This window comes from Pleuronectes platessa, chromosome 2 (genome assembly GCF_947347685.1).
Source record: "Pleuronectes platessa chromosome 2, fPlePla1.1, whole genome shotgun sequence".
NCBI classification, from domain to species: Eukaryota; Metazoa; Chordata; class Actinopteri; order Pleuronectiformes; family Pleuronectidae; genus Pleuronectes; species Pleuronectes platessa.
Window position 1 is genome coordinate 6,004,571 of NC_070627.1, and position 18,403 is coordinate 6,022,973.

Here is an 18,403-nt window from a genome sequence, read left to right on the forward strand (position 1 = left end):
CATTTTGTTCCCTTTAAAACTTCCTGAAAGAGATTGATGGATTTGTATCACTGTTAACTTTAAGTAGCCAATAAATAAAAAAGCCCTGGAACTGGACTCTCAAGTATCAAGTGAGCTTGCAGGATTAAAAATAAACCATAGTGGAGTGTGGAGAGAAACTTATATTATATACTTTCTAAATATACATAATAAAGTGAGATAGGGTGTTTTTTTTTCTTGGGAAATTATTATCTATTCATTATCAGAGGACTGATTTATGTTTATGTGTAATTCGATGCAGCTTGGTTGAATTGAAGGGGGCTGTTGGGCGGAGGTTTGTTTGAATAAACTACCAGACGCTGTGTTATACTAATACATGACATAGAAATGTTTCATGTAAAGAGCTGCAGCTGTTTTTAAAAGGAGGGGTGGAATTTGCTTCTACCCTGATTTGCTTTTACAATAACATTATAGTTTTTATTTATATTGCACGTCACTGAGAGTAATGTTTAGAAAGCCTTACGTGTGAGATAAGACTCTCAAGAGTTCAACATTAATGAAAAATATTCTTGGGCGTGTGAGACATTTTGAAACTTTAAGAAAAAAAGTGTTTGAAAATCGGATATTTAGAAGATCAAGTGTTTCAAGGTCCAGTGACAGTGATGATCCAGTGACTCTTGACTGGTTTGGGTCTACTGGTTTGAGATGGGTTACTTTTCATGGTTGACTTTTTCTCTAAAGCCACCATGAAGTTTAGTTTTGTTGTTATCTCTGCTTCCAACCTGGGGAAAGGATCGGACATGGGCCGATTAACAACTCATTATAATTTGCAGAGGATCCGGACAAAGAGGCCGACACAGGAAAAGTTTCTTCACATTTCTTTTAACATCGTGAGGGAGTTTTTTTTACATCTTCACTGATTTCCCAGCGAATAATTTGTGGATCTTGATTGAAAAAAAAAAGGGCACGTTTAGGGGACTGTTATCTACGATGAAAAATGTACATATAGTAGATTGAAATGTGGTTTCATAAAGGTTGGACCTGTTGGGCCTTGGCCGAGGTTTGTGCTCCATTGTGCCTCTTAATTGTGTTTTGAGTGAAATACCTCGACCACCTCTTGATAGATTTCTATAACCTTTCTTAGAGACATAATAATCCAGCTGTTCTTATTTTGGGTCGGTTAACAAATGTTCTGGAGGTAAAATGCAGCAATAAGATGAGTTGGCATTTAGCTCAAAGCACCACACATACTGTACAACAGAGCTGTTGGCGTATCTCAATGAAATAACACTATAAAACGTTTTTTCTTCTGGGGCAGCTGGAGGATGAATTAATGGGCGGGTACTTCCTGTTGATACCACCACTGTGGGGGGGGGGGGGGGGGGTCTCTCTGCCCTCTGGTAATAAACTGTCCGTCCACATCACCATGATGAATGACTGGAGTTATGAATGAATATCCTGTTTGTGATCATGTCTTGCTCTTCCAGAGAAGTTCTACAAATTTTCGTCCAGACACAGTTTATCTCATAGCTGTTGACCGAAGCTGTAAAAATCTGACCACGATGTTTTTAATGAAAGCCGAGGGCGACCGCAGAAAACTTCTCCTTTGATGATACAAGGCCACAGTGGGAGCGTCTGGCTCAGCAGCGACTCGGGCACAAAAGAAACAGTGAGAGCAGGATTTATTACAGCTCTCCTCTGTACACTGCTCTCCCCTGCCAGGACAAAGACTGGCCCCCTCACTGCTGCCATGGCTGCCAATGCTTCAAAGCTTCTTTTTTTTTTTTCAATAGAGTCTTTCACCCCCTTCGTACAATATGTAGGAGAACAGTTTTGTGAAATGTTTCTGATCTGCTCAACATTTGCGTGAAAAGAAACGGCTTTCAAATATCAGATGAATGGTTTTACAAACTTCTACTTGATTCTACTTCACTGGCTCGATTAGTTTTAATTCCACAATCAAGGTCTGAAACATTGGGATCCCTCTCCTCCTCAGTTAATATCGTGCTGAGGTCAGTGCAGCTCCATTGAATCACTTTCTCATGAAACAAGGTTTCCCATTATTTTAGCACAGCTCGGTAAAAAGGAGCCACAGAACAATACACAATGCTGGAAAGAAAGTCAGGAGGCGAAGAATGCCGCAGATCCTATCTTTATCGGTCGCCCCTGTGCTCGACAAATTGAATTAACCACATTGTGCGACTCTTGAATCACCTTGTTCAAGGCGCAGCTCTGACAAAGCAGCACATTAAAGACAGAAACCCACAGACTCCAGCTTCCACAAAAAAGTCCAAGCCAAAATATGTATTTTTAAATACAAAGGAAAAGTTTACTCCAGTTTTCTTTTAACATAAATAAAGTACAAAATAGTAGTGGCAAAAATATTTACATTTTTGTGTTAAAATGAATGTGTAAATCGAAATTATACATAATTTAAAAAAAAGCAGAGGGCAGGGATGATCCTCTGAAGTGCAATGATATGAACAGTTTTTCCCTTTCGACTCAGAGAGGCGCAGTCTGCTGGCACGTCCGTCCCCCGGGTCACAGATGTTCTTCATCAGATAGGGGCGGTTCCATTGAAGGAGCTGGTGTCGACAAGACAAGACATTTGTGGTTATTCATGCTTTTCGTAGCTTCACTTGTAGGCTGATTATTAACGTTACCAAATCAACACGTAAACAATGTTTTAAAAAGGTATTTTGGACAGGTACCTGGGTGAGAGCTAAAGATTTTGGAACAGTAATAACTCCGGCTTCAGGTCTTCTCTGGTGTCATATGAGCTATGGTGTCACCAAATAAGGAATTTGAGTCAGAATTGTTGATTTAAATTATTGTTATGTTAAAATGTCAATAGTTAAAGTGTATTTTATTTTTAATTGCATTCTTGATTAGTGTCCCACTGTGTTAGTGTTAGTCACTGCAGCTTCGAGAGCACACTTCAAATTTAGTTGAACCTTGGTTTAATAAGGTGAGAAGCTTGCATATGAGTGTATAAGTAAAAAAAGGCATGATTAATGTTTGAGGGAAAGTTGATCTGGTTTAGAAATATAGAATATCGAGCTGTTATTTTACTGTTAAGAGTCTGTTGCTCTCTGCACAGTTTCTGTCAAATGCAGGTCACATGGAAGTCAAACAAAGGTTTTCACATAAAGGCCAATTTCTACATTGTTAATATGACGAGAGTTGGAAAGTAAGAATGTACATTTACCTCATTACTGTGCTAAGATTTTCTTGTATTTCTCACTTTTAGTCTTACTTATATATTTTAGTTTATGCATTGGAGGAAATAACTGTGCTGACACGAGTTCCTACGTCACACCTGGTTATTATGTGTTGAAGGATTTCCTGTTAACTTCCCTCATTCCTCAGCACAAGTCCGGAAACACAGATGTCTAGATTTCCTTTTAGGGGTCAAAAACTAGAAAGCTGTGGAAACTGGAAAAAGCTGAACCTGCTGCAGAGCTACGCTGTGTTAACTCCCTGCACGTTTGCTCAGAGAAATATGTTCTCATATTGAACTGTATGCAGAATATCAAAAGATGAAAGGAGCAGAAAAAAACAAACAGAAGGGTAAATAGAAAATATTGTGACCCATGCATGAAGGAGGTAAGTACAAATAATTCAATCTCACCCTTTTTTCCTCTGAAGAAACTTGTATAAACCGAACACAAGTATAGTTGCAACTGTTGAGAAAAGAAAATATTTAATGTATATTGTATTTCAAGTGCAATATTCAGTTAAATTGTGAATTCCAACCAGAGAAATAACACATTACCTAGTGAAACGCATACGACAGAGACGACAACTGCCGTATATCCTGAAAGACACAATCATAGTTAGACACAGAATAAAACCCACATCTTTGTTCGACCTGGAATTCAATAACTTACCAGTATCTGTGTAAGTATTCACACCCCCGTCGCGTTTATCTGCAAATATAAAATCATATTATTACTGTCTACAATATTTTAAGTGCCATATACAACAGGACAGTTTCAAGTTACATCAAACACATCGTGAACACAGAAGAATGACTAAATTTATAAGTAATATATATAATATTTGAATTATTTAGACAGTGTATTTTTGTATTTAGTATGTAGGGTGAAAAAATCTGTGGTTCAACCCATTTATCTCAGTTTGTCTTTGTTGGATCGATGAGGAGAAATATATTAACATATTAAATGGGTGAAGGACTGAGGAACTAACATTAAAATATCAATATAAATCACAAGTCATAAATTAGAGGGTTATGGAAATAGTTTGACATGTTTGGGAATTACGCTTGATCGCTTCCTGGTGGAAGATAACTGATGCAAAGCTATGTCCGGCAGATGGGTAGCTTAGCTTAGCATAAAGACTGGAAACAGAGGGAAACAGCTAGCCTGACAAAAAGGTCTCTGCCAGGATTTCCCTGTGTCTCATCTCGAAACTGAAATAAAAACACATTGAGACATTTCATGTTGGGTTATAAGCATCATAAGCCTCCACTGGTCATCTGGCAACTGCGAGGGGGCAGGAAAGAGTCTGACATCTAACCTGCTGTTCCACTGCAGCTACTTTTACTATCTCACTTCTGCCAGAACACGAATAGGCCCAATTCCCAAATTAGCAAATCCTTATTTTTAGAGTCATGACATTAATTAGTTCAACTAATTGTGGACATGTCTTAAAAAGTGGAGGGAATAACTGACCCCAAGTGTTGAGTCAGCAGTTTTCACTGATATTAATTTTCTGTCTGCTTTTAAATGTGACTCACTAAGTTTGTATGTTACATTATACCTATCACACTGTCTAAAATAATATAATATAATATAATAGTGAAATAACAAACTCTGTGTCTACCTCCAGATGACATCGTTGTTGATGAAGCTCTGGTTGTAGAAGCTTCCTCTGTCAAAGTGTCTCTGCCACCTATGAAGAGAAGCATCACAAGGATTCTTAGTTCTGCTCGAGTTTGGATCTAAAGTGTCCCCCCAAGAAGCCATTTGTGAACCGTGTGTGCAGGGTGTATATATCGTGTGGCTAGTTTGGAGACATGTTCCTGTACCTTGTGCTGTGGGTGAGACTGTTGCTGTCGCCCTGGTTGTTATACTTTTATCTCTGTGATCTGTGGATATTGTCGATGAATCTGTGGAAGTGGACCCTGACGTGAGATGGAGAAATGTTTTTACTTCTCATAGTAACGAGGGGATTAAAGAAAGCGTTTAGTGTGTTTAACATAGAAATGAGTTTCAGTTTGAATGATTCCCAGTGTGTAGAACATTCCTCTACCTTGTGCTGTGGGCGCAGGACTTGGTGTTATTCTATCTCCTGTTGTCGCACCTATGAACGAGAAGACTGCTGAATTTATCTGGGTTTGCAATAAGTGTCATATATCATCATTTATGAAGCTGCTGGTGGAGCATGCACGGGCAACGCATTTCATTTCACATGTGTGTGCCGCGGCTACACACCATACTTCATGTTACCGGTGTGTGTGGCAGTGTTGGGTGAAGGACAGGTTTGACTTATGACCAATATAGACTGGAAATGAAGCCCAACATGTCTCCACTTCCTCCCAGTATCCAGAAATGAAGCGAAAATATCCCTGATACTAACGCTGGCAATTGAAAGGGGGGAGGGGGGAGCCACAGGATAAAGGTCCCGCCAATACACAGACTCGACCAATCATGAGTCAGTTTCCGCTGTCAATCATTAAATTTCAACCCATTTTTACAGCATCAAATTAACAATTAAACCAAACGCACTGGAATTTGAGCAATCGTAGATACATCAGTGGGATAAGAACCAATTCAAATATTTTTCAAATGTGCTTTGTCCCTCTTTATGAGCAGTCCGAGCCTTTGGGGAGTGCCGATGCATGACAGGTGAAAGATAACGTGAGTAAATATGTGATATTGCTTCAGAGAAGAGTTCACAGAGGGGATAAGTGGTGGTGTTTAAAGACGAGTGTGCACTTTTAATTACAAACAATATATTACGGTTAAAAACAAGCTGCTTTAAACTTTCAGACACACAAAGCTACACTGTAAAGTTGTTGGATGAGGCTTATGTTGCAAGTCATAGTTTGTTTCTACAGAGATGGGAAAGTTGTTATACCACAGCTATGTGGTTTGACATGTTTCAGCCCAGCAGTAAGTTTTGTGACTGATGCATTTCACTGCAGCACGAAACCTGCAGATCCTTGAATTACTATCACATTGTTCACAGTCTTTATATCTTGTGTTGTTTTTTCTGTGTGTAAATTAACAAACACTATCAGGGTGTGGCATATTGCGGCATTAACAAGAGTTGATTGACATGTAACTTGTTTCTTTCAGGCATACTCTCTCCTGATACCCATGTTAGGTAGTACACTGTCCTCCTTGTTCAGCTTCAGCAAAAAGATTGATGTCCAGTAAAAATATCTCAGTATTATACCATAAGGGAGGAAACAGACAAGGAGTCTATATGCACTAAGTCATGTCATGGTTTTCATTATCTTGGTGAGAGCTCGTCTTATCTCCAAGCAGAGACAGGATGTCAACTCCTGACCCTAAACATAAAGCATCTTTATCTCAAACTATTCTCCTAGGCCTCTCCACCATGTGTCAACACGGAATCGACACTATGCACATTTAAAATAGCAGCTTCTCAAGGAGTTTGATGGCTCACTGACTCGGAATAGAGATAATCTTTCCTCCTTCAAGTAAAGTAGTAAATAGAAGTAAATAACTGACTGGACGTCGCAGCTTCAATTGTCAGAATCCTGGTTGAGCAAGTTCAAGAGTAAAGCCGAACTGAAGATCATTTAATAAGACTTAGAAGTTCTTAAAACCAGCGTAAATCTCCAATATTCCACCAATTCTAAACACAGTTTGTTGGATTTGTTATTGACCCAGGAAGCCGGGATTCATGGGTAATATCCACCATTCGGTTGAGTTTCAGTTCAGTGAGGGGGGCGACACAGTCACAGCTCCATCTTTGTTTTGTCTCCACATGAACACCACGACATGCATGGCTTCTCTCGTTCAACCTGGGATATCTATGATCATCCAGTTTGGGGTCGGTTGCGTTTTAGGTATCGTGTTGTAATTGCCAGAAATGCCGTGAAGGTGATAAAAGAAATGATGGTGACACCTGTTTAATGAGCTGGTTCCTGTCTCGTGTGGAGTGATTGTCAATCAGTGAAATGAATAGAAATCAGTGATGTGAAAATGGTCGGCAGTGTTTCTTAGTAAAGTGTTAAAACATGTAAAACCACCTCATTGAAGAGCTTCACTCTACAACACACAGGACAAACTGTAATCTTTGGATTAATAAACACATGAAAGCAGTTAGGACTGACCTCTGCATTCAGGAGGAGCAGGAGAGTATCTACCACCATCACTGCACACGATGCTCTTGTTACCAACGAGGGTGAATCCGTCATTACAGGCAAACTCCACGATTTCTCCATATGTGGGTTCGTCTTGAGACGCCCACAGGCTTGTGCCATTGGCCACTTCATCAGGGAGCTCACACGTTGCAACTGAGAAATAAACACATTCATATCACAATAGAGAAAGAAACGTAGAATAAACATGGGCTGTCATATAAACTGTGCTCAAAAGCACAAAGAGTTCTACCAGGGAGTTCCCATACAGCAAATATGATTTGGCCCAGATGTGACCCAGAACCTTCATGAGTTCAAATCCATAAAACGTGCTTGGGCAGGGGTCCTGGCTCAGGCCTGGAGTGGACCGGCCCTGGAGCAGGGTTTTTTATCCAATCAGGAGCTGGCCCAGATAAAAGGAATCGGTCCGCACCAGTCTTGGCCCGTTGTGCCAAAGGACTCCGGCCCAAGCCCGTTTACAAGATCCTACACCAGGGCCACTTCTGTCTAGGTCACATCAGTAGCTAACTGTTTGCCACTTTGCTCCAATATGGATTTTTATAAATATTCAATATTAGTACTGGATACTTTCCAAGAACTTCAAGCTTCTAAATATTCTTATTTATTGTTTCAAAAAACAAGACACATACTTTCACACTTGGCCCTTCCACTCCAGCCTGTAGCGTAGCACATTTTGAAGCTCGATCCACTGATCTGGAATCTGAGGACAGACCAAGGAAAAAAGAAGCACACCTGTTTATTTGATGAGGAGTTGATACTGTAGAGCCTTGATTTACTTATTCAATTGAAAGGTAATTCCAAGTCTGACACTAAATTCCTTCAGTGTTTAGTCAAGCACCGTACATATCAACAACCCTCTGAGAGCCAAGTTTCTAATCAGAGAAACTATGAAGTAAGACTTTCTGGCAAAGCCTCTATTTGTCTTGCAGGATTTTTTTTAAAATTTCTTTAGGGAATCCAGCTCGACTTCATGTGTCTGTTTGCCAGCAGCGTGAGGAGGTAGACGACTCCTCGAACATGAAAATCTACTTATGCTGCTTTCAGATATGCTCAGGCTCAAACAGCCGTGTGAGAATACAGCAGGAAAACTCACAGAGAGCAAGTTGATGACAGACAAGGAACTGGGTGAAAAAGAGGAGCCGGTGATGGTTCTGGTTTGTTTTGATCACTATCTCTACACTCACGCCATCTAAGTCCACCAGTGTGGGGGCTTTCCACAGGAGGAGTTACCCATCAGGCCCTGCGTCCTGCCCGCTCCAGGTGCCAGCCCTTGTGTTCCAGACATGCTCCTGTTTCTTTGATCTTGTCTGACCCAGATAATCTCCTGCTGTGTCCTTCATATAAGAACAATGTTCATGTCTGAACCCAGCTGACTCCTTTGTGTTGGCCCTGGAGCTTCTGGCTGTTTAACACCTTAACATTTAATATATGATGATTTAATATCACATGTGAGCGAGACACTAAATACCTCTCACATTTTTTACTCACCCTTTCTCACATCTGACTTCTATTTCAGCCCCAAACAGAGTTCCCTCAGTGAGGTTGAAAATCAAGTGAGGCTGAGGTTTGGGGGTACCGCAATCCTTCTCTGTAAAATAATAAAACAAATATTATTAATGTCATTAGCCACACAACAACAGAGATTGTAGATGAAGTTATAAATCAAGTTAAAGACGGGACTCACTTTTACACCTGAGATCCAGTTCGGTCCATTTCCCACCAGTGCAGCTTAGGACCCCGGAGCCAGTGTCGATAACGAATCCGTGAGCACACTCCACGGTGGCAGTGGAGCCTTCTGGGAACTCATTCATGAGAAGTGCCTCATTTGTCAAAACTATATGATCCCCTACCTGAGGTTTGGGACAGTTGGCTAAAGGGAAAATCGAGAAAAGAGAAATTGACTATATTCAAAAATCAGGCATGACGATCCACCTTTGGTTAATCAAACAGAAAACATGATGATCATTGAATAAGTAAAAAAAAAAAGGGATCATTTAGAGGTGATGCAGGATTCATCTGAGAATCTGATTTCCCTGTGTTTGATTTAGTGAATAACTACTTTGAAACTGAAAAGATGTTTCTAGTTCTCAAGTTTCAAGTTGAATTATGTCATTCCAAACGCATCTGTAAAACACAAGGTGGAACAAACGTGTGTTTCTCAGCGCCCTGTGGGCACATGCAAACATTTAAAAGCAGCTGTTTTAAAGACACGGGCCATAATTATAAAGCACATGTAGGTGCCTAAGATAAAATGATTTAAAATAATAATAATATACAATAATATGTATAATAAGAAAACAGGAATTTAAAACCAAACCTAGTCTTTAGCAGAATGAACACTTAGATAATCCCCCTTTATAAACAATGAGCTCGTAAGAAAAAACCATTGATTTCCAGTTTTAAATGTGTGAATCCATCAATGAACAGTTTCTCACATTCAAATGAGGACTTTAGGTCTAGAGTAATAAATGTTAGTCATTCCATTAATGTTTTAAACTGTGTTCTGCTGCAGTTTGATTGCTAGGTTTCAAACATGGCACCATAATCATTACTGAAGCGACTGATCATTACAATTTAAAAACCCTTTTGAAGGCTGGCGTGGAAAACAGTAAGGAAAGATTACAGAGCTTCCCTTTGGAGAAATCTCAAATATTAAGTTTAATACATTTAATACACATTATTATATTTACTTAGAAATGTAAGCTGCAACATCCTTTCTTAATATTAGATCATTTTAAAGAGACATTCCCCAAAAAATATAAGGAGAACTGTATGTATTCTGGTTTTAATACTATCTCATCTCTTTTCAGCTCACGTCAGAAACATACCCCCCCCCCCCCCCCCCCCCAAAAGCTACTTAATTCAACTTAAATGTAAAATTATTAATTATCAAATATACGAGTAATGTCCCTGACTCATATAGTAATTATTACTTACAGTAGCCTATAATAACTACTGCTGTTGATGCAACTTGTCTGTGCCATTACAAAGAGGGGGTACCCATGAAGTAATGAAATATTTGCAGGTCGTTAAAATACTACACATGTGTACATTTTAAAGTGAAGTTACTATTAATTGCAGTACAAGTTTTTATACTCCGTGTAAAGTCGACGGGTGAGTTGTAAACACGTGACCTGGTTGCTTGATAAAGATTATCTCACTGCTCCAGGTGTTTCACTGACCTGCTGCCTTCAACACCAACAGCTGCATCACCACCAGCAGACACCTCCGCCGTCCACAGGTGTCCAGCAGGAAGTCCATGTCCTGCCGCGGAGGGAGACGGATAATAACCCAGTGATTCTAGTCCCTTCGGTCCCAGTTACTCTTCATCGGAGGTGAGAGAGACGCGACGGTAAGTTTCTTCAATGAACGAGCAGTCGGGCAGGTTCACTTTAATAGTCAGAGAGACAGGAAGTGAAACGGTCTCTTCACAATAAAAGCACACACACGCCACACCCTTAAAGTGATGGTCCACTGTAATCCGCCTCCTAGTTACTGTTGTCTAGGATGTCCATCTATTTATCCACTGCTGTTTACCCCTGAAACTCCAAAAGTGTCTTGTGGACTCAAACACTTCCCCCCCACCACCTCCATTCAGCATAGTGGTGATAAGATAATGATTGAAGTCTGTTTTAGGTGAACTATCCCTTTAAGACAGGTGTACTGATACTTTAAAGGCAGCATATTTGTTCCACTATTTCACGTTTCTCTATATAAAACACATGATATTATACAAGGAATTGGTCGGGTAGTAACACATTTGTTCTCACCTGAACAGGACAGGCACATGGTAGAAAATTCAATTAGACAGACCGAACCTAATATTTAATTCATTTATATGTTTTTATTTATTTAATTTTACATTCGCCTTATACAGGGCCCCCCCCAGCAAACCCTTAAAAACAATAAGCATATTTTATAATTGGCTGCCACAGATGCTGTACAAAAAAATCCATCCATCCATCCATCAAAAACGAGTTTTATTTTGAAAAAATTAAAGAGGAAGTTCTCTTTTTAAACCTCATCAACCTTGACACCGCAGTGTTTGGAGAACAGAACCGAACTTTACAGTGAATAAAACTCACAGTTTTTTTGTTTACACATCGACATCAACAGTTAAAGATACAACTTGTCAGTGTTGTTTTAACTTGTATTTAACAAACAGTCTCAGTTAGTTCACCGGTTCCTGCAGCTCAGTAGATTTCACAACAGTCAAGTGGAAAACTGTGATGGGTGTGTCCTGGAAAAAAGGGGTTTAAACTCTATGACTCCTCTAAAGGGGAATCCCTCATTAAACTGCATTCTGTTCTATTTTATTATTTTCTATTTTATTCTCCTCAATTCTATTCTATTCATATAAACACCAGAAGATAGTTACTCACAGATTAAATACATCATGTGTCCCTAATAAACAAGAAGAAGAAGAAGAAGAAGAAGAAGAAGAAGAAGAAGAAGAAGAAGAAGAAGAAGAAAATGAATAAAAAAAAGAGGAAGACGAAGACGAAGAACTAAGAAAATGAAGGATAATAATACAAAGAAAAAATAATAAGAATTATAATAAGTAGAAGCTGAAGATGGCTACGATGACAGCAAAGAATAATAATAATAAGAATATGAAGAATAAAAAAAGGAAAGACAATCACACAAAACAACAGGAACCATGAGAGTGATAGTTCTCCTCTTCTCCAGCACAGTTGACATTCTCTGGTTTGGGTTATTGTCATGGATACATGTGGTTTGTTTCCCCTCTCAACGAGGGGCTGAGCCTCATTACCACAGAACATTCCAAGGAGTCCCCCCCCCCCCCCCCCCCCACCGCCCTATTTCAACCACGCAAGTCTGTTGACAGGAGACGTCTGTGTCCTCCACCCAGAGAAACCCTCACTTTTTAAACAGTGACGAAATACTTACGTCATTAAAGAATTTCATGTTAAAAGAAGTCCCCCCCCCCTCTCCTGGCACATTGAAGTACTGAGGTAAAGCCAATAAAGTGAAGCCTGTAAAACATTGTGGTGCACCTTGTGTCCTTTTAAGGCTTTTGAAAAACTAGTAGGTAACTAATGCTATTTTTCCCAAGCTATTCATCACAGTCTGAGAGTCGTGGCTTAAGGCCTGTGCGTCTTATCTGTCCAGCACCTTGTCCAAGAGAACTGTGGAAACAACTCCCTCCTCAGCAACTGGCGGAGAAGAATGCATCTGCCTCTCTTCACGTCTGATAATGAGGAGAAAAGAGGTTCCACCCATAACATCACTACGTGTCCGATTCTGCTTTGTTCACCTGCCTTTTTCTTTGGGGTCACGCATACCGAGGATGTTTCAACATGAGAGTTATGACTTTGACTAAACCTGATGGAATATTTCTATGAGATGAGGAGAAGGATTAACTCCCTAACATTTCTAAAAACTGCAAAGGTCAAAAGACTTGCTATGACTCATGAGTTCTTATTTCCTGCTGTCACAATCTCTAGTTTTCACAAGAATCAGCCGTGCGTCCTCTGTGGACTTTGTTATGACACTAACCCTCAAACAGGAAACTACACTCAACACGACCAAAGTCATTTATTTGACTGGATGATAATTATTATTTATCCAAGTCTCATAAATTGATGGATTTCCCCCCCTCCTCAAAACACTTCATTGGAGGTCAGTGACATCTTGTGGTGGAAAACATGAATTGCATCCATATGCAAAATGACTGATGAGGGGAGTAATATGTATGATTATAAAAATAATATTAATGCTACCACATCCTGAATTAAATAAACAGTATATCTTTGTTTATTTTATATTTATATATTCTATTTGAATGTCACTACACACACTCACACACATGCCCCCCTCTTTATTTATTTTTTTATTTTTCTTATGTCTTTGTCATATTCATGAAGCTCAAGGCTTTGTAAAACAAAATAAGGCTGATTGTGAGTTGCTGAAACTGTTAAAAAAATATATTTGTATTTATATGCTCATATTCTCATATTCTAGAGTCACCAAATCCTCTGTGATTCTAGAGCAGTGGTTCCCAAACTTTTTACAGTCTCGTACCCCTTCAGACATTCAATCTCCAGCTACGTACCCCCCCGACGCACGTATACAGCCTGTAACACTTGAAACTTTGAAATTGTCAGGGATTTCAGGACTTATAATAATCGTAGATGACAAAATAATGTCATCTATGAAATTCTTAAGGATCAATTAATCGATTGTCGATTAATTATGCCCATAACTAGCCCCCCTATACCCCAACCCCCCCCCCCCCGCCAGATAGATCTAAATTGATGTAGATAAATAGATGTACTTTATTTTTGTAACACACAGTTTCAGAAGCATCATCGGGGATTTTTCACTCAAACCGTTAAGTTTGAATTTAATGTTTATCTAAATTAAACAAAAAAATAGGCATTTTCTGAATTTTTTTTTAACGTTATCACTCAGGCTTTGTTCCTTTGATGAATGTCACTGAAGGTCACCAAAGCAGCAGCCATATACCTTTGAAGTCTGTCCCTACATAAGCGTCAGTTTTCAGTCAGTTTTCAGTCAGTTTTCAGTCAGTTCTCTTCGGAATACTTGGCTCGTTGCTCCTGAACTCTGTTCTTGCTCCTGAACTATTTTCTTGCTCCTGAACTCTGTTCTTGCTCCTGAACTCTGTTCTTGCTCCTGAACTCGTTTCTTTGGATTTGCCTTTAAGAGAACTACGATTGATTTGAATCAACATGATCCCAACACCCGTGGTCTTTCTCGGCGCTGCCTCCTACGAGTCCGTCAGCTGCGTCACAGCAAATTTTCAAGCCTTCGTGACGGATCTGAGTCACGAGGACTTGGACGTTGAGGAGAACCTGCAGGAAATGGTGGAGCTCATTTTCAAGAGGGCCGTGAAGAAACCAGACTCTGCTGCAGTCTTCGCGGAGCTGTGTCAACACCTCTCAGAAGTAAGTGATGCATCTATGACTGGAAGCTACTTTATCCTGTTTCTTACTTAGTTGGACACCTTGTATTTGTATGCAGGTTGTAACCTTAATTTAACACACTGATCACTATGTATGTATGTGAGTTACATTAGTGTTAATATTCCTTTATGGTTTTCTCCTCTTCAGGTGGAGTTCCAGTCCTTGTCTGACTGGTCAGCCAGCGTCTCCTTCAGGTCTCTGCTGGTTAAACACTGCCAGGCAGAGTTCATGAAGAACTTGGACAAGGAGGGCATTCATCAAGAGAGTGGGTCCTGCCTGAAGCCAGTCCAGGACGTGAGGGTCACCGACCGGCTGAGGGAAGAGCAACAGAACGCCAAACCTTCCGGTCGGTTCCTTAACATGCTGAGGTTTATTGGGCAGCTGTTCCTCTCCAAGGTGCTGGCAGAGAAATCCATGCACTGCTGCATCAGGAGGCTGTTGCAGAAAGGAGACGGGCCGTCTCTTGAGGGCCTCTGTCAGCTCCTCCAGATGATCCAGCAGGACCTGGAGGTGGTGACGGAAAAGGAATTGATGGACACCTACTATAACCAGCTGGACCATATGGCAGAGAAAGGGAAGAGGAAACCAAGGCTCTCCCTTTTGTTGAAGGAAACAGTGGATGCCAGGAAGATGGCATACTCCACCCCCCACTAAGTTTTTAATGAAAACTCATGTGGGAAATACAACTTATACACTTATACAACTTATACAGTGATATTTGTAAATGGACACTAACCCCCCACTGCAACCCCTGCTCCTACTCTGTATAATTTGCACTGGGTGACATCATGTCTGTACTCTGTTTGTGGTTTGTACTATGTTGTCGACTAATGAATAAAATGTTTTAAATTTAATTTGGGTGTTTTTATGTCTTGCATGCAGCTGCCCTCACATTTCAATTAAAACACATGTGGGAAATACAACTTATACATTTCCCTTTTTCCCAATAATCAATGAAAAGCACAAACATCTGGAGAGTTTCTGGGACAACATTTGACAAAAGTACTTATTCTGAACTGAACATCAAATCCAAATGAGAATTCAGTAAAAAAAACATAATTGATGTCATATTTTATCTTCTAACAGCTGGTTGTGTACCACTAGTTTCACTTCAAGCTGTGAGGATATTCAATATAAGCCTCTGGAGAGTGATATTTATGAATGGACAAAAAGCTTGGCTTTATTATATCATCAGCAAGAGCATGATATTATTTGACAAGGACAGACAAACTGCAGCTTTGTGTTGAATAACACTATTTTCAACCAATCCTTTAGACATTTCAGTTCAAAATTAAGGCATATTACAACAGTGCTTTAAGGATTTATTTCTCTCATTTGTACACGTATAAAGAATATATTCATCGCTTCATGAGTTCCCAGATAATAGGATAGACAGACAAATAACTGAGATTATTCCTGAAAAATGAGCAACTGAGAATTTGAAATTGCAGGACAGTGTCCGCACAATCCTGTCAGTGTCGGCTTTACTTAAGAGCATGCGATTCTGCTGTCTTCTTGCCATATCATGCACCAAAGAATGAGGCTGTGAATGAATAAATAAAAGAATAAATCATAAATATTAAGAAGTTGGGGAGACCAATTCAAATGAATGGAGGTTAATCTAGATCAGTGGTTCCCAAACTTTTTACAGTCTCGTACCCCTTCAGACATTCAATCTCCAGCTACGCACCCCCCCCCCCCCCGACGCACGTATACAGCCTATAACACTTGAAACTTTGAAATTGTCAGGGATTTCAGGACTTATAATAATCGTAGATGACATTATTATGTCATCTACGAAATTATTAAGGATCAATTAATCGATTGTCGATTAATTATGCCCATCCCTAGTTTTGACTAACGGTCACTAACCTACCTGTAACTTTTTTTGGCAGTGTAATTATTTTGCTGAATATGGGTATTTTTGGCAATGCGAGTTGGCTATTCAGACTATTTAATATTGCGCGATTATTTATAGCTCAGTTTGAAAATGTAATGGGCTTTTTCACTTTGAAAACGCAGATAAAATGTTCTCCCCACGTACCCCCTGAACCACTTCGCGTACCCCTTGGGGTACATGTACCCCAGTTTGGGAACCGAGGTTCTAGAGGATCTTCCCTGACTGGCATCAAAACCTGAGCTGCTGTTCCATCCAAAGTCAGCGACCACAGCACCATCTAGCGGACGTGATGCAACATGAGCCGACAGTATCACCAGGAAGAAGCTTCAAGGGAAGATCTAGAAGGTGAGAGAACAACTGGAACTGATGTGGAACCTCGAAATCCAAAGTCATCTCCGACACTGGGAGGTGTGGGTGAGAGGGAGAAGGTCAAAGTTAAATATTTCTGACCTCCAGTATGTGACAGTGAAACTACAAACGGATCCAAGTCATTTAACACTCGCACCTGAAAGAGAACACGCAACACATCATACTGAAGCATTACAGCCATTTTAAAGCAGTTAAGTCAGTCATCACCCCGCTAGCAATTACCAGTGGCTCTGTGTGTGTGAGCGCCCGATCGAGCACTGGATGACTGAGCCTGTCTCACTTCAACTCAGGGTCAGTCAAGCTCCTCCCGTCAGTCACGCATAAATTGCACCTCTCTTTCAATGAAGTGTCCAGAACAACCATTAAGATGTGTTTAACTGGTCGGCTGCAGCTGCCCAGTGATCCACTGGAGACGTCTCAGGTGTGAACTGCACGACTCTGATGGAAAACACTGCAGACGGATATGTCATCTTAAAAAAACCTTTAAAGAGGTCCAGTGTGTAAGATTCAGATGAAAGGGACCTGTGGGCAGAAATTGAATATAAAATAATCCTAGTGACGTTTTCACTAGTGTGTCTCCCTGTAAAACCTACAGGGAAAAGTACACAGCTTATGTAACCATCATGTTTTATACCTCTCATGTGTCTGGAGATAGATCACTGAGGCGTTTTCCAGCTTCCAAACACACGACTCACGTCTGCTTCTGAAATATGGATATTTAATGGGCATGAGGCACGTGCAGCATCAGATGCCTCCGTGCTCTGGTAATTGAAAAGGCCTCGGCTTTGTGCTGCTGGGGAAAAACCAGTCTGCTGCCATGACAACTGGAAATCTGCCATAGTAACAGCGGGTTGTCGGACGGTAGTGTGCAACAAATTAATCTACATGACACATAAATTATTATTCTGTCAACAACATGAGGAGTGCGACACAAGAAATCCAGAGTGTTTTCAGCAAAACTTTATTTTTCAGTGCATGAAGGACACACCATGTCAAGCTCGTGGCCCGTCCTCTTTCAATCTATTTTTAAATATTTTCTCAGGTTTTTTTTTGTACATAAAAAAATAATGGAGCGATATAATATACCTCTATTTTTTTTTTCTCTCTCCCCGAAAGAGCACTCAGCGAGTATTTATAAAGGTGCTGTACAATGTACAAACATTTACATCTACCGTCTACCTACAGAATGTAGAAGAGACCACAAGGATTGTTTTTTTCTAATGAGGCGATGCAAGGCCACAGTATGACACAGAGATGAGATACACAACCATTGAAAGTAAACGTGGAGGAGGAGGAGGAGAAGGAGGAGGAGGAGGAGGAAGAGGAGGAGGAGGAGGAGGAGGAGGAGGTGGAGGAGGAGTTCGTCTGATTCTGGACCAGAGGGAACCGCCTGTACCCGACACTCACGGCTGGATTTACTCAAGCCACCGAACTATTGCACAGAAAACCTGCCACTGATTGGCTCACAGCTCATCCTCGTGTGATTCTTAACCTGAAATCTCCCTCGTCCAATCACAGACTCTCACCACAGACCTTTATCCACCGTCTGTCTGCCACTGATATCGACTTTATCACACATGTGCGTGACACTTAGTTCCCTGAGCTCATCTGAATACGTCTTAATCTCATAAATATGCCAGTGTATTTCATTTTTTAACAGCAGATGCTCGATAAAGAATCCCACTTTGAGAACCACAGACTGTAAATAAAGATGGACGACAAGGTTTCACTTCCTCCCATGATCCAAAAGTGAAGCTAAAATATTCCGGCTACTTTGGGGCATTTGGAGTCGGCGCAATAGCGATTGCAAGATGGAGCCTTGGTGGTGAG

At 40.4% G+C, this 18,403-nt stretch overlaps 2 protein-coding genes across 6 annotated transcripts; one reads left to right on the forward strand and one right to left on the reverse strand.

Moving 5' to 3' along the window:
- Window positions 1-2,284: 2,284 nt before the first annotated feature.
- On the reverse strand, window positions 2,285-10,728 carry im:7151449 (complement decay-accelerating factor). 5 transcript variants are annotated; one of them, XM_053442470.1, is made up of 13 exons: window positions 10,540-10,728; window positions 9,042-9,227; window positions 8,846-8,945; window positions 7,987-8,057; window positions 7,310-7,492; window positions 5,254-5,304; window positions 5,030-5,110; window positions 4,825-4,893; window positions 3,870-3,908; window positions 3,755-3,796; window positions 3,611-3,662; window positions 2,691-2,759; window positions 2,285-2,564 (listed from the first exon to the last, which is right to left on the reverse strand). In XM_053442470.1, exons 1-12 carry the CDS (start codon window positions 10,616-10,618, stop codon window positions 2,702-2,704), a joined length of 1,011 nt encoding a protein of 336 aa, XP_053298445.1. In that variant the 5' UTR covers window positions 10,619-10,728; the 3' UTR covers window positions 2,285-2,564; window positions 2,691-2,701. The 5 variants fall into 5 exon arrangements, with proteins under 5 accessions (XP_053298445.1, XP_053298437.1, XP_053298447.1 ...); XM_053442462.1 differs by having other exon boundaries at window positions 5,030-5,125; XM_053442472.1 differs by lacking the exon at window positions 5,030-5,110.
- Window positions 10,729-13,955: 3,227 nt separating this feature from the next.
- LOC128458478 (eukaryotic translation initiation factor 4 gamma 1-like) lies at window positions 13,956-15,158 on the forward strand. Its single transcript, XM_053443319.1, has 2 exons — window positions 13,956-14,286; window positions 14,452-15,158. Exons 1-2 carry the CDS (start codon window positions 14,071-14,073, stop codon window positions 14,956-14,958), a joined length of 723 nt encoding a protein of 240 aa, XP_053299294.1. The 5' UTR covers window positions 13,956-14,070; the 3' UTR covers window positions 14,959-15,158.
- Window positions 15,159-18,403: the final 3,245 nt, after the last annotated feature.